The 15584-nt window shown below is 40.4% G+C and overlaps 1 protein-coding gene across 1 annotated transcript in view; it reads right to left on the reverse strand.

Moving 5' to 3' along the window:
* The window catches only part of LOC110379546 (guanine nucleotide-binding protein G(s) subunit alpha), a 39311-nt gene that overhangs the window by 4669 nt on the left and 19058 nt on the right, over nucleotides 1–15584 (reverse strand). The window contains exons 3-9 of the mRNA XM_064041332.1: nucleotides 4321–4444; nucleotides 3642–3803; nucleotides 3167–3250; nucleotides 2560–2693; nucleotides 1894–2022; nucleotides 1253–1432; nucleotides 149–347 (exon numbers count right to left, since the gene is read on the reverse strand). Of these exons, the coding sequence (XP_063897402.1) occupies nucleotides 149–347; nucleotides 1253–1432; nucleotides 1894–2022; nucleotides 2560–2693; nucleotides 3167–3250; nucleotides 3642–3803; nucleotides 4321–4425 (993 nt within the window). The 5' untranslated portion in view covers nucleotides 4426–4444. The remainder of the gene's footprint in view (nucleotides 1–148; nucleotides 348–1252; nucleotides 1433–1893; nucleotides 2023–2559; nucleotides 2694–3166; nucleotides 3251–3641; nucleotides 3804–4320; nucleotides 4445–15584) is intronic.

The following is a 15584-nucleotide window of genomic DNA, read 5'->3' on the forward strand; positions in this document are numbered from 1 at the left end:
GAATGGCCACCGTAGAAGGGCTAGGCCCCGGAAGAGATGGCGGAACGACCTGGACGTCTACAACCCTGATTGGTGGGAACATTTTCTTACATACATAGTTACAAGTGAAGCTAACATATGCGTGTTAGAATATAAAGTGTGCACGTACAAGGAACTCGTCCCGTATGAAGTACTTGGCCCTTGCGACGTCGGGATGGTCGCGGGCGTCGGGCGCGGCGTCGGGCGGCGTGCTGTAGCGCGCGAACTCCGCGAAGTACTCCTCCAGCCGCGACTTGCCCGCCACCACCTTCTCTGCGAGGAGATCCTGCTTGTTCAGGAACAGGATCACCGATATCGTGCGCAGCCATCTGAGGGAACAAACAATAATAATGAGTATACGGTTAAGGTCGTGGTGGCCTAGTGGGTAAAGAACCAACCTCTTGAGTATGAGGGTGTGGGTTCGATTCCAGTTCAGGCAAGTACCAATGCAACTTTTCTAAAGTTTGTATGTACTTTCTAAGTATATCTTGGACACTAATGGCTGATAAAAAGGTGAAGGAAAATATCTTGAGGAAACCTGGTCTATATAGTCAGAAATCACCAACTCGCATTGACCAAGCGTGGTGATTAATGCTCAATCTTTGAGAGGAGGCCTATGCCCAGCAGTGGGACGATAAAAAGGCTGTAACAGTATACCTCCTTGCTACCAACTTGGACTGACTGGGCTAGTATAAAGAAGAAGTTATAACAGGCAAAAGGATGACGGACGTTGAAGATGTCATAATCTTATTAATTGTCAATGTTGTATTTGCTATTAAATTGAATTTTGGTAAATCGTTTGTAAGAAATAAACGATTTTCTAAGGTTGTATGTACTTTCTAAGTATATCTTGGCCACAAATGATTGTATTTCAGATGGCACGTTAAACCCCCGACGCAAAATCCGACTATCAGTGAACATCTTTAGCAGACAGAAGCCAGTAAATCTGACAACTAGTCTTTGGTTGAGGTCATATAGGGCAGTCGCTCCTTGCGGTACGGTACTCAGCTACATCGGGTTAGACTGAGAAGCGGACCTCAACATAGTTGGGAAAAAGTTCGGAAGATGATGGGTCGCCATCTACCATCGTACCTGTTGTTCCATATGCTCTTGAAGAGGTCGAGCGACTCCCGGAGGCGGTTCTGCGTGGGGTCCTCGCGCAGCACCATGTTGTAGGACGAGCAGGCGGTCACGAAGATGATGGTAGTCACGTCAGCTACTTATAGCTCCGTACCTGTTGTTCCATATGCTCTTGAAGAGGTCGAGCGACTCCCGGAGGCGGTTCTGCGTGGGGTCCTCGCGCAGCACCATGTTGTAGGACGAGCAGGCGGTCACGAAGATGATGGCCGTCACGTCGTTGAAGCACTGGATCCACTTGCGTCGCTCGTCGCGCTGACCGCCCACGTCGAACATACTGGAATGATACGGGTTCATTAGTTGATGATATTATGAATGTTTTTTTTTTTCACATACGTTTTGCAGGAGTTCAGATAGGTTGTTTCATGTAAAATGGTAGTTAAATAAATTGGTATAAGGGCAGCTCGGTGATGATGAAGTTGCGTTTTGATTCGAAGACATCCTCAGACATTGTTATATTAAATTAACACTTATTGCTCGGCGTTTATCCATGGTTTTCAAAAGGTTACTTTTAATAGTATAACGGTATTTTTGGTTCTCAATATAGTCATACGTTTACATTTCAAAATACATTTTTTAAATAATATTATGGACTGTAAGAAATAGTTGCAATTTTATAAACTATGATAGCTATGAACGGAGGTCTGAGCCCAGCATTGGGACAGTAAAAAGGCCGATGACGATGATCTATTTATTACGTTACTTTCCCATAACAAAACGTTAAGAACTGGTACTCACTGGAAATTGACTTTGTCGACGACGAACTGCGTCTCGAAGATGCCGGAGGTGAGGACTCGACAGCGCAGGATGTCCTGCTCCGTCGGCGTGTAGTTCGGCTGCTTTATTATGTGCACCTGGTCCAGGAAACTGAGGAAGGGTAAAGACATTAATTTACTGAATTAAGTCATTTTATGAGGTGTTAGAGGTGGTAAGCAAAGATTTGATGGTGTTCAAGTTATAGCATGTACATATATAATTATGCCAGAGGCACCAATTCCAAAGTAGAGTGTAGAGAAGTTTTTAAATAACCAATAGATTTACATGATTGAATTATCCCATATCTCACTCAGCGATTAATGAAGGAACAGCCCCTAAATCCGTGAAGGTGCTTTCAAATGGGTCATTCGCGTCGTTCACTTGGTTTCATAAAAACGCACCGATCGGCACCGTGTGGTGTGGTACCGCTCGAAATGCCACTAGGTTCCACTTTAGGATAAGCAGCGTTGATCTTAGCATACAGTGGTATAGATGCATAATGAGCGATTAAACCATACTCGTTTGCCTAATACATGCACAATTTCAAGACATCTATTTAGTTGACGCTGCCAGTCGCTTTGTATTATTTTGTGAATAAATGTATTTTCTTTCTTTCTAATTTTTTTCTTAGCTACATGTTATACGTACTACTTAGCGCAGTCGATGAGCTGGTACTCGTTGCTGCGCTCGTAGGTGCGCTGCACGCCGAGGTCGTGCCACAGCGCCTCCGTGTGCTCGTAGAACTCCATCGGGTAGTCGAAGTCCGGCTGGGACGCTACGTCCTATCAACATAAATGTTTCGGTTCATATGTGTGAGATAAATAGATGAAGGCTCTTTATAGTAGATGGGTTGGCGATTGACACGTGGCTCTATGTACAGAGGCCTATATACGTACGGATCTGCTTGCTACGTATGGAAAAAACAACAAAAGCATAATAGCATGGGTCCCGGTCCGATTTCTGATAGGCATTATTGTGACAAAGGGTGTCAGTCGGGATCTCCGGATACCTGGATTCAGGAGGTTAGAAAGGCAGTAAGGAGCATGTACTGATAAGACTGCAAGTCGATACCAGAAACCTAAAATATTTGGGAAAAGGCTAAACCGACAATAGAAAGCGGTTCGTGTTGAACCCGGCAAATCTGTCAACCAGGCAGTCTCCCACGCAAAAATGCAAGAATTCCCCATACATAAGAGCCTATTTCGGCAATCTTTTTAGAAATACATACTAGTAAGATATATAAACATGAACATACCTGTATATAATCGACGCGCGCCTTATTCTCCGGCTTCTCGAGCGGTATGGGCGGCGTCAGAGTACTCATGGCGCCGGTTATTGTCTGAAAACACAAGACAAGAATGTTAGAACTAGTGATTCATAAAAGAACAGGAGATTTGAAAAATTGTGACAGTGTCAGATAGCCCATTTATCGAGGAATGCTATAGGCACGATGTGTACCATTACTTTAATATAATGCGATTCTTTAACATATTATACAATATTCTTTGATATGTTATACAAGCGAAAGTAACTATGTATGTCTGTCCATCGTGCTATCAGAGGACTACTGAACCGATTTAAATGTTTGATACTCGGATAGATTAGAGCCTGAAAACTTACAGGTTACGGGAACGCTGGCGGAAGACTTATTTGAAAAGATTTCAGTCATATAAAGGCTTCATCGGGCTTTTTTGATTTATAAATAATATATGTAGTAAGTATAAACTTACAAGTATCGCGTCGCGTATATTCTTCTTGATGTCCTCGATCTTCTCGCGGCGCTCCTTGTCGGAGAAGCCGTTCACGTGAAGGATGCGCATCTGTTTGACGATGGTGGACTTGCCCGACTCGCCCGCGCCCAGGAGTAGGAGGCGGTGCGTGGCGCGATATAGCTGGAATTTAACAATAAGAGGGTTATATTTTTTGGACAAAAGTGTGATATTTAAACTTTTGGGGAATATGTTGTACCTAGTTGTTTTAGTTTAACTTCCATGGAAGTTTCTTTTTTTCTTGTCCTTTACTGAAAACGACGTGGGATAAATCATCGCTTATGCGTATTCATTGTATAAAACTTGTGCTACTACTGCTTTTTACATTTACTTTCCCGCCTCAGTCATATATCACTATTCTTTGTGGATCAGAAAACCAGAACTCAGGCAAACGGTTTATTTTACCATAAGGCCACATTTAGCTGGCTCAACAATGTGAACACCACCTAACTTACATCAAGTGGGATTTAAAAAAAGGACCCGCTTTATTACTAGTTTTAGTTTTAAACCACGGTCTCGCCCAAAGTTAAAAGTCTAAACTGCAGTAACGTTTAATGCGTTACTGCAGCACTTTTTGGTACCAGTCTAGCCATCATAATTCTAACACAAGACACACCAGCGAGAATATTAGTCTGTGTACCTGTTTATCCTTCTGCAGCTGCTTGGTGATGGCATCGCTGCGGCGTTTCTGTTTCTTGGCGTCGTCTTCGCTGCTCTTGCCGCCCGGCGAGCCGAAGCATCCCATTGCCGACCACGCCGCCCACCTGCGAACAACGAAATATAGGGTTAATTTATTTTATTTACTTAAATCAGGCATCAGGCAGGCCCATAGAAAATACTATACATAAATATTATAACATCAAAAAATACACCGATACATATTTTATATAAACAACTTAAAACTAATGTATATGCCTTGTAGGGACTGTGTTCCATTTGGTTGGGTATTTAAATAAAGGTATAGAATCTTGACAGGACTTCTATCGTAGGACTTTCAACACTAATACATTTCAAACAAATAAGTCAATAGTTTACTGATTAAGTTATTGTTGTTCATGTATTAACATTTATTTTAACCTGTGAAACAATCTATGAAACAATAAAAAACATCCTTTGCTTTTTTCTATCTATTGGAAAGGTCAGTTATAACAATATGATTGTAACAAACTCCTACGAACACATGCCTGCCTTTAACAGACATACGGAAATCGAAGTCGGGTCACACAGAGCAACAGCCAATTTCTCAATGCAGGGCTTTTGCTGGAAGTATGAATTGACATTTTATGAATCTAATTTCAACTTACTTTACCTTTACGTTATTGAAATCCATTAATTGGAAGAAAAACATAGAGGGCCTTACTACAAAAACTTTAAACCCTGTTTTACACTTGTCTAATAAAATTTTGGCTGCAAAATGAACCATATGTCAACGTTTATTCCGCAAAATTTCAAGTATTAGCCTACCGGCCTTTATATCCTCCGTCCATGGTACTGAGCAATTGACCAGGAAAATTCTTCCTATCACACTGGCCAATTGCGAGGTACCATGTCTGACTGAGGCTGTAGAGGCTTGGAAAATCACCTGCCCGAATACTGATCCACCCGTCAACCCGTCCTCCCAGAGACAGTGGGATGAGCCGCTCTGCAGAGTTATACGGAATAATCTGCTAAATACGTCAATTTCTTCTGCAGAGCGAGCGCGCCTTCATGCTGTGGGCGAATGGGAGTCGGGTCTATGGCTTCTGGCACTTCCGTCGTCAAACATAGGCACATTGTTTGACGACACCACTTTCCGGCTTGCTGTTTGCTTGCGTTTGGGTGCTCCGTGCTGCTCTCCTCACCGCTGCCACTGTGGCGAAGCTGTCAGCAGCCTTGGACACCACGGCTTGTCGTGCAGCCGCAGCGCGGGACGATTTGCACGGCATGCGAATATCAATGACATAATCCGTCGCGCTCTTGTTGCCGTAGGCGTTCCAGCCATATTAGAACCCAGTGGTCTGGCACGCGACGATGGCAAGAGACCAGACGGTATGTCGTTGTTCCCGTGGAAGATGGGTAGGTCTTTAGTATGGGACGCGACTTGTGTCGATACTCTTGCACCATCTCACCTTCCTAGCTCGGCGCGATGTGCTGGTTCCGCTGCTGCGGCTGCAGAGAACCTCAAACGGCGCAAATATAGCACCCTGGTTGGTAACTATACCTTTGAGCCGTTTGGGGTTGAAACCCTCGGGCCGTGGGGTCCAAGTGCTCATCTGCTTTTTAAAGATCTGGCAAAGCGACTTGCTGACACTTCAAGTGACCCAAAGGCTGGTTTTTATTTTGGTCAAAAATTAAGCATTGCCATCCAACGTGGCAATGCTGCCAGCCTCTTGGGTACACTCCCGGTGGGCAGCGATGAGGAGTTTTTTGATGCCATTTTTTAGTTGTATATATGTATAAATAAGGCTTTTTTTTTACGTCATGTAAATATGTACATAAACTGAACCCAACAATAAATTTAAAAAATATGTCAACGTCATAATTTGACATTTTTTTAGACATGGCATAAACTGACGTTTAAAAGTTTTTGTGGTAAGACGGAGACAGTCTATGTTCAGCTCCACATACCTTTTTTAAATTTCAAGTAGACCTTATACAGGTTCTTATGAAAAGCCGGGCAAGCTTCCAAGGAGTTAATCTCATGGAGAAGAACCGCAAGAAACTCCACGAACACTTTTAAAATACGCAAAGTGAGGTTCACGCATTGAGCAAGAGTGGTGACTAGTGATTAACGCTCAATCCTTCTCCTCGTGAGAGGAGGCCTGTGCCCAACAGTGGGACGATAAAGGTAATGTAAGTCAATATGTTGTCACAAGACACTCACATTTAACATACTACAGTAATCGTGAAACTCATACCATTATGCCATTTCAATACAACGTCCAGAAACCATCTGTCATTATCGATAGATTGAAAGCTTCGATTTTATTGGAGTGCAAACGCGCCTATACAGAATCGGCACTATATACAGATTAAGCTCTTTCATGGACATTTTCGATCGGATACATCGAGTTACACTCAATGAATGCATTCGGATGTATAACTGCATGATACATTTGTATTTTTGAATAGTGCATAAATAGGTTGCATTTCTTGAAGGTATACGCAAAATTTTGTATGCATGAAGTATGGATGTTTGTTCCTCTTTCACGCAAAACCTACTGGATGGATTTTGGTGCAATTTGGCAGTGATATAGCTTATACATCAGAATAATATATAGGCTATTTTTTATCCATATGCGGGACAGAATTCCCTAGGAACGTGAGTGAAATCGCGCGAAACAGCTAGTAATAGTCTTTTGTGTGTTAGGGTCTTAGTGTTACCAGGAAAACCCACATGATAAAATTTAATGACGCTTTGTAAACCAAAACAGAACTTACTAGTGCCTAGTTAACATTTGACATTTTATTAAAATTATATACGAATATTATAAAGTTGAAGATTTTGTTTCTTGGAATGCTCTAATCTCAGTAACTACTGGACTGATTTGAAGCATTATGTCTGTGTTAGATGGCTCTTTTATCGAGGAAGGCTTATAGATGAAACCGCTGGCGGAAGTTAGTTTACACACATAGAGAAGATTTTCGTCCAACAATTCAATTTCCAAAGTTTTCCTAAACCCCAAAAATAGCAAACCAGTCTTAAAACGAACGGGTTTTAGGTCAAAATTTACAATTCGAACCTAAATTACTGCTAAGCTAAATGAGGTTCTAAATAATTTCGCCGAGTATCGACGTGGCGTCTAAAATATTAGTCGTGTACTAATTCGGGAACGTTCCGAAGTAATTTTGAAGTCAATACCTATAGCTCTGTGTGGGTATACGATGAAATGAGAGGGTGCACTTGTGAAATTAGCTCAGATCCAATAAAAGTAATAGTGGAGCTTTCGGGAAATAAATTGGGAACAGGATACCTATTTCTTGTACAATGTAGCATTATTCATCATCTTGCCTAGCCTTTTTCTCATTGGGGTCGGCTACAGTCTAAATGATGCAGCTGAGTACCAGTGTTTTTACATGGGCCAACTGCCTATTTGGTCTCCTCAACGCAGTTATCTGGGCTCCCGATACACTTGGGAAGACAAAGCAGCATCGTTGTCGCCAATTTTAATGAGGTTCTGTCACATGAATAATATGTGATTGACTGCTCGACTAAAGACATCTATTGTTGGACAAAAGCCACCCCCAAGCAGTAGGGATTTGACCATACACACCGTGCTGGACATGTGAATTGGTGAGCATATCATGCATAGCTTCCATATTTTTTGCACTCCAGGATATTAAATAGCTACCTATAGTGAAAGACCGTTACTTGTGAGATGACGACAGAGAGAAAACCATGTAATGAGGAAACATGCTAAATAAAATTGGAATATGGACAAGATGATGATGATGATATCAGATAACTTTATGGTCTCTAGCTAAGTAAGCCAGGCTTGACAAGCACCTACCTTCAACAGGTCGCCTGTCTATTTTCCTTTACTATAAAGGTTGTCGATTGCGCCCACGAAGCGTAACCCGAAGCGTGGGCGACCCTTCTATGATGAATTATTTCTTTTTTCTTGTATTTATTTTACTGTTGCCAGGTTCAATCGTTTGACCGACTATTCGATACCAGTTGATTATTTTACGAGTATTTTATATGATACTTGCAAGTCTTCGGGAACTTCGGAACTCGAAAAGGCAGGCTGATCAGCTAGATGAACTTTGGAGGCTACTGATAGACTTCCAATTTTTCCAATAGAGTCCAAGCCTGCAAGGCTTATCTCGGTCAAAACTTAATAATTCACCTTCTTTGTGTGCCTACCACAGTTACATCTGGTTAGACTGGAAGCCGACCCCAACATAGTTGGGAAAAGGCTCGGAAGATGAAGATGATTACAAATTGACTTCCCGAGAGCTTGTCCATCATATTCCCAAACAATCCCAAAAAGTAAATCCAAAAACTAGTTAATTCAAAGATACAAACTCAAAGAGCACGATTCGCCACAGCCTAGCAATAAGCGGTCGTGGAAAAATCGTTCCAAACATTCGGCCTTACATGTCCGTCGCCATCAAAGGATCATTCATACGTTCAATTGTTCAGTCGTAATGCTGCAAATATGCAAATTGCTCATTATGTGCCGACAAGTCTTTGTCGAGGCGTGTGCGACTATGCTAAACGATTTTGGTAACCGATTAGATCTCTTGATATTAGGAAGAGTTATGACCTGGTGGTTTAATAGGCTGGACGATTGACGTAAGCTTTCTGTTGGGATCGTTTTTGATGGTACTGGATTGTCTTTTGTTTTGAGGAAAATGTGAACAAAATATACGATGGTACCGTGTTTTCCAGAGCTTCAGGCTAAATCTGGAAGCATGACACGCATGAAATTGTTTTACATTTTCCAAGTTCACAAATTGGTCATCACCAATTCGGCCGTTTAGAAGGAAATAATGTTAGTTTGTAAAGCATTTACTTGAATTGAAAGTAAAGATGACGATATATTATTTTTCGCACAACCCTTTAAATATTTTCTCAGTAGCCTCGTGGAAATAAAAATTGCTTTTCCTCCGATCATCCTTTATCTATTCTTCAGAAGCATCATATCATTCAAGTAGTCGCTTGAAGCTCGAATAACTGTCATGTACCACACAAAATGTTGTTCAATTAATAATTGTCCAGCACACTATACACCATTTAAACATGTCCACTATAGGTTTCCAGTTCTAATTAAAAGCTAGCGTCAACCACGGCCACTTAATTAAGTTTCCAATCCTCACTATCACTGTTCTAATTGCGCCAGTCCTTTACAAATTTGGTAGCATTTGCAAACCAAATGCAAGGTAAGTGTGTACGATCAATTTAATGGCCGCCATGCCATTATGTGCTTTAAAAGGACATCCTTTGCCGATAAAAAATGGACTCTTTTGAATCTGTGTGATGAATGTAGATCAAATTCCGATGTTGTGTTCGAGATTCTTTCAATAACTCTTAATTGATTAAAATTCTTTTTTTTTTCTCGCGTACATAGTGTATGCTGAGCAGGCTACGCTCCATGCTCCTTTGGCATACTTTTAGCCTGGATTTCTGTGATTCGGTCAAAGACCAAGTCTGAGCGCCGTAAGTTAGGATGTTTAAAAGTTCTCGAGGTCTAGACTAACTAGTTACTAGGTAGTTCGGCAAATCAGAGCTATAAAAAATACAATAGCATATCAAAATTGATGACTAAAGACTCGCCCCTTTAAGACTTATGCGTAACTGGTAAAATGTGACTAAGGTGGATTCAACCTAGGCTATTGGGAAGATCAGATGTGACAGTTAAGTTTTTAATTAACTCTACATTGCAAAAACCAACCTAAAACTCTCATGTTTACCACCAACCTAAGCAACCGAAGATCAAATCGCTTCAGAAGGTCAAGAGCATTGCAACACCAGTACCATAAAACAATAAACAATAGACGTTCAGAAACGCCTACCGAAGCCGTATCAATGGCGGTCTATTTCTGGACAGGATAATTCACTTCGAGTTCAACACAACAAAGGATTTTAGTAGATCAACGATTACCTTCGCATCTTTTCTTCTAACGCCATCTTTGAATCACTTTGCCAGACGAATTTCCGGTGTCTGGTATAAATTTAGACGTGTCTTGTTATGACAACAAGTAATTCGATTATTGAAAGGTTAATTCGTTTATGTTTTATTGAGATTTTTATGAGGCAGACGTTTCTGGCGGACCATAATAACTTAAACTTACAAAATATTTACTGTAACTTAATTAGCTATACTTTCATAACTTATTTTATATTGAAGACTTTGTAACTTCGAATTTCACTAACAGAGACTTGACGAAAAAAAAAACAACGTCGAGGTGCAGTAGACATACGCACGAGATTATTCGCGTCATTCCAAGTTGGTGCTGACTGCGAAATTGAATTTGTAATTCCTGATGCATCCAGAACAACTGGAAATGAGGTGACATCTTCGCAGTTAGCAAATAGGCTGAACGATTAACGGTATATTTTCCGTGACTATTACAAGTCAAGATCTACAAGAACAATACTAATTAATTTAAACAGTGTAAAGTTCCCCTTTCCAAAATTGAGAACAATAAGACAAGACCGTGGGTATAGGGCAGATCAGACAAGACCCTTTGGTCACGGTCGTTTGTCGGAAAAACAAACGTCGTCTAAACAACGATACTATTCAATTTAAGTCATATGCAGTAGTCGCCTGAGTAACAATGAGTTTTTCCCATGGTGTATTGACCTAGGGACAGCAAAGAGCCCTCTTCCAACTCCACTTTACCATCAAATTTGGACGTTTTAAATTCGTCAGCATCTCCATTACATTCACATTTCCCTAATTACACATACCAACTCCTGTTACTAACCAAACAGCAATACCAAACAAAAAAAATCTCCAAAGTACCTTCAGAAACCATAAGAAAAATCCTCCCAAAGCAACGCGTCAACGGAATAATTACATAAGATTAGTTTTAACATAACAAATGTGTAGTAACTGATTTAAATTCCTTGTTGGACCGTGCCTGACAATAGTGGCGGTGACGAAACTGCTCCAAGTGATATGAACGGCATTCTTTATACATACGGGAAAGTGGTTTCGACTTGAGTCAGTTTACGTTTTAAGTATTTGGGGATAAGGTATTGCAATGTACGATGTCTAAAATGAAAGGAGTCCGTGATACTAAATTTAGTCATGGCATAAAGTTCGTGTTGCCAATTTGGGTCCTCTTTGTGTAGTACACAAGCCTTTTACTTCGTCTAAATTGCATATTGCTCAGTCCATAAAATCCATGGTACTCAAGTCTTGACTCTTGAGTCCAGCGACCCCAACCAGCATTAATATAAAAAGTTACATATAACTCCAAAAAGGCTTAAGCACATTTCTATTTTTAACAAATAGGTCCTTCAATAATTGACCGCAGCACCCAAAACTGTAAAGCCTCAGGTTATTTTTAAGCGTTGACATTTACACATGAAAATCTTAGGTTAGCGGCCATATTGATTTTAAGTTGGATTATAAAAATGTGTGTAAGCGAGTAAATATTAAATGGGGACATTGGCAGTAACGAATATAGCAACCCCGTCTGTCCCATGGGGGTCGTTTGAACATATTGAGAGTTTGTCCGGTCGAAGCGATTAACGCAAGAGTTGGCGAATCAAATCATAGTGTTTGAAGTATTGACTATTTAAAGAATACACATACATAGTATTTACCTTTCCTCCTGGAAAAAAAACATTTATTTCCTTTAGCATCCTTTGTTATAGTCAAATTAAAAAAATCGCAAGAAGATGGATTCATATGTCCGACCGTAGGAATGGAAGAATAGATCAGCAACTTATCTTCCGGTGACAAATATGCTCTTTAACTATTTCAGAGTCATTGGCAGTCGTTACGGGTAGTCAGAAGCCAGTAAGTCTGACACCAGTCTAACTTGAGGGGGTCAGATAGGGCAGCTCTCCTTGTAAAGCACTAGTACTCAGCTACATCCGGTTAGACAGGAAGCCGACCCCAACATAGTTGGGAAAAGGGCTCGGAGGTATGGAAATAATATAATCGAAGTTTTGTCCGAGACTCCAGAAAGTGTGATGAAGACATTGGAGGTCTCGTCAAATGCCAATCAAAACCTAACAGAAGATAAATACTTGATAAAGAAAACTAGGGAAATCATTTATCTGATTAAATTAAGTGTTACATAACAATAGCAGGGTCAACTAGGTATTAGTGGTCAGTACCATGTAAAATGTCCACTGATTGGTCTCTTAAAAAACATGGGGTTTTTGCATCCAATTCAATACAGAGTCAGTGAACCGATTAGATGGAAAAAACTGTGAATCCATCTATTAATAGATTCGGTTTTTGTTTGTGTTTATTAGCCTTAATATTGTAAACTATGAACTTTGGTTTGGACTTGCATCTCACTATACATACTCTTGAATATTTTATTCTATTTTACATATTATAAATGCCTGTTTTTTGTCGTTAATTTTCAATATTTCATAGCCAAAATGCAATGCATGGCATTACCTACATCAATTGCTCAAGCTCAATCTACATTCTTTGTATGCATTTTCCGTCTAAATTGCAACAACATTCTTCCTCGAAATCTTATTTCAAAATTCGGAATTTTGACAGAAACGGTTCGAAATGGTTTGAAATGAATGACTGGAGTTCTTTGCCGGTTCATCACCATAATCACCATAAAACCCACTCCTTAGAATAGTGCAACTACTACAGGAGGCATACTAACACATACTTCCTGCATGCCACCAGTACGAAACATTCCACAGTTTCACGTTGATTTGGTAATATTAATATCTTCTTATCCTGTTAGTAAACCTTGATTAAGTAAGCGAAAGTATAACTTGTTGAATTCGTGTGCCAATGACACTTGCGTCATCGCGGGAAACCCCGTAAGCTTCTTCATGATACTTGTTATTTTATTACATAATCATTTATTTATGGAGTTTCGCCCTAAAATTAGCTTCAACAAATAACGTTGCTGGGTTACACTTTTTTATGGGAAATCCCGCTGTGGGTGCAGCGTGAGGGAGTGTCAGACTCTGACTAAGTAAAACCCACCATGTTCCTTCTTAAGCCCTTTAAACACCGGGCCTGGGTAACTCTAACAATCCCGCAGCCCCGGCTGGCTCACTAGACTACCCTGAATAATCCATATGGGCTTTCTTTTGCGTCTAAGATCTAAGACTATTATCGATCGCCGATAAAGCCAAGTTGAATCAATGGTGGAAAAAATAATATACGAAAACTGAGTGTATGTCATCATCATTGGCCACAGATAGGGCTGCCATCCGTCCGGGTTTCCCCGGATTTGTCCTCGTTTTGACCCCGTCCGGGGGACGTCCGGGCGGGTTTTCAAAAAGCGTCCGGGGAAAACCCGGACACTTTTCATGTAAGAAAGCACCTAACTGTATTTCCGTATTTATCGGCATTATGATACAAAACACTAACCTCATTCGGTGTAGAGTACCCGTCCGGGGAAAAAATGCGATTTACGTCAAATGTCCGGGTTTTTTTTAATCTTTGTCCGGGTTTGGCGAAATTCGAGATGGCAGCCCTAGCCACAGAGCATCTTGGTCAGTTGATTGCGGCAGTGCTTGTCTATGCTGTTATTAGTGCCGCAAGCACAAGAAAGTATGTAAAATCACAATTATAAATTAACGGTGTCTCAAGGTCTAATGTGTTGTTGTTTTTAAAGTCACATATCTAAGATCTATTTATTTTTGTTACATAAAATTATGCAATCGAGACGGACAAATCCGCCGATACCTTATTGTCATAATCCAGTCTATCGTCTGGAAGATATGAGGTAATTAATCATACATACAAGATAACCGCAAAACTGCTTTCTCAGCAGTCGGCTAAAACCTCGATACACAAAAATATATATAACAATTAGCATGTTTACAATCGTTTGGGTTTTCCTTTCCCACTCTATTTGATTTGAGCCCTGTTTGAATGGACTGGTATTACCGACACGAGGATAATACAATAAGTGAGTCATCTGGACTGGCAGGTTAGGAGCTCCAAATCCATGTGTCATTGCTGAAGAACCTAGAAAGCTTCTAATATCATTAGCTACTCAGAAGCAAGAAAATCTGATAACCAGTCTAAACCAGTTACCAAGGGGGTATTGGATTGCTCAGGTATCTGGGTTGAGGAGGTAGGATATGTGCAGTCGCTCCATGTAAAACACTGGTACTCAGCTGCATTCGGTTATATTGGAAGAAGTCCCTAACATAGTTAGGGAAAGGCTGGCCTGATGATGGCAAAATAGTTTTGAAGGCAATAAACACACCTCGTAACAAACACTTATAAGTTAAAAACACTAGGTATTATGTACATAATTGATTTCATTAATGTAATATTCGCAGAACATAATTATGCCCAAAACGGGTAACTTTTGCATTTTCCGTACATTGTAAACGGGTGGCGCCATAACCCAAACAAAGACGTACAAACGAAATAAACAGGCAACAAACAACCATTATAGAGGTAGAGGTATTAAACACAAATAGGTTAATTTTTAAGTAGGTAACAGGATTCGGCAAAATAATTGAACACCACACTTTTAATGCATTTTTAACAGAACGTTGGCATCATTCATTTTGAAAAAGCAATAATAAAAAGAAAACATTCATGATAAAGAATTTACGATAAAACCGCAGACCAGCAGCTAGCAAAATAATATGTAAATAATACAATAAAAAGGAATCATTATTTGTTTGTTTGTACCTCCGAAACTACTGAACCGATGTGAAAAATATTTCACTGTTGGAAAGCTACACTCTTTCCGAATAACATAGGCAATATTTTAAACCGGCACTGGCAGTAGTTCCCACGAAACGCGGGTAAAACCGCCGGCAGAAGCTAGTAAAGAATAGGTACAAGAATATCGGAGCCATCAAAGTTATCAACGCCACAATTCCAGCTGTCTTATTAACCAATAATTGCTACGTTAAATTAATTCAGCTATATATAGCATTGTTGGCCATCCTCTCACGGTGTCATTATAGTGTTTTTTCTATAGTAATCGGTTTAATTCAATGGGATAACACTGTAATAGTACTGATTACTTTGACGCGAGTTGCGCTTTGATTAGATTTATTAGCGATGTCAAGTCCCATGGCGATGGGGATTTGTTTTCATGGGATTTTAGATTAAAAGGTGGATGTCTAAGCTTTGTTTATGGGATAATTTTATTTCCAAGATAAAGTAAATATCGAATTTTATAAGAGTCGCCGGAAGACACTGGATGCAGGTAGCGTCCAACAGGTATCTGTGGAGATCTGAGGGGGAGGGGGATTATGTTCAGCAGTGGACGTGCTATGGCTGAGAT

Source organism: Helicoverpa armigera, chromosome 25 (assembly GCF_030705265.1).
Source record: "Helicoverpa armigera isolate CAAS_96S chromosome 25, ASM3070526v1, whole genome shotgun sequence".
Taxonomy (NCBI): Eukaryota; Metazoa; Arthropoda; class Insecta; order Lepidoptera; family Noctuidae; genus Helicoverpa; species Helicoverpa armigera.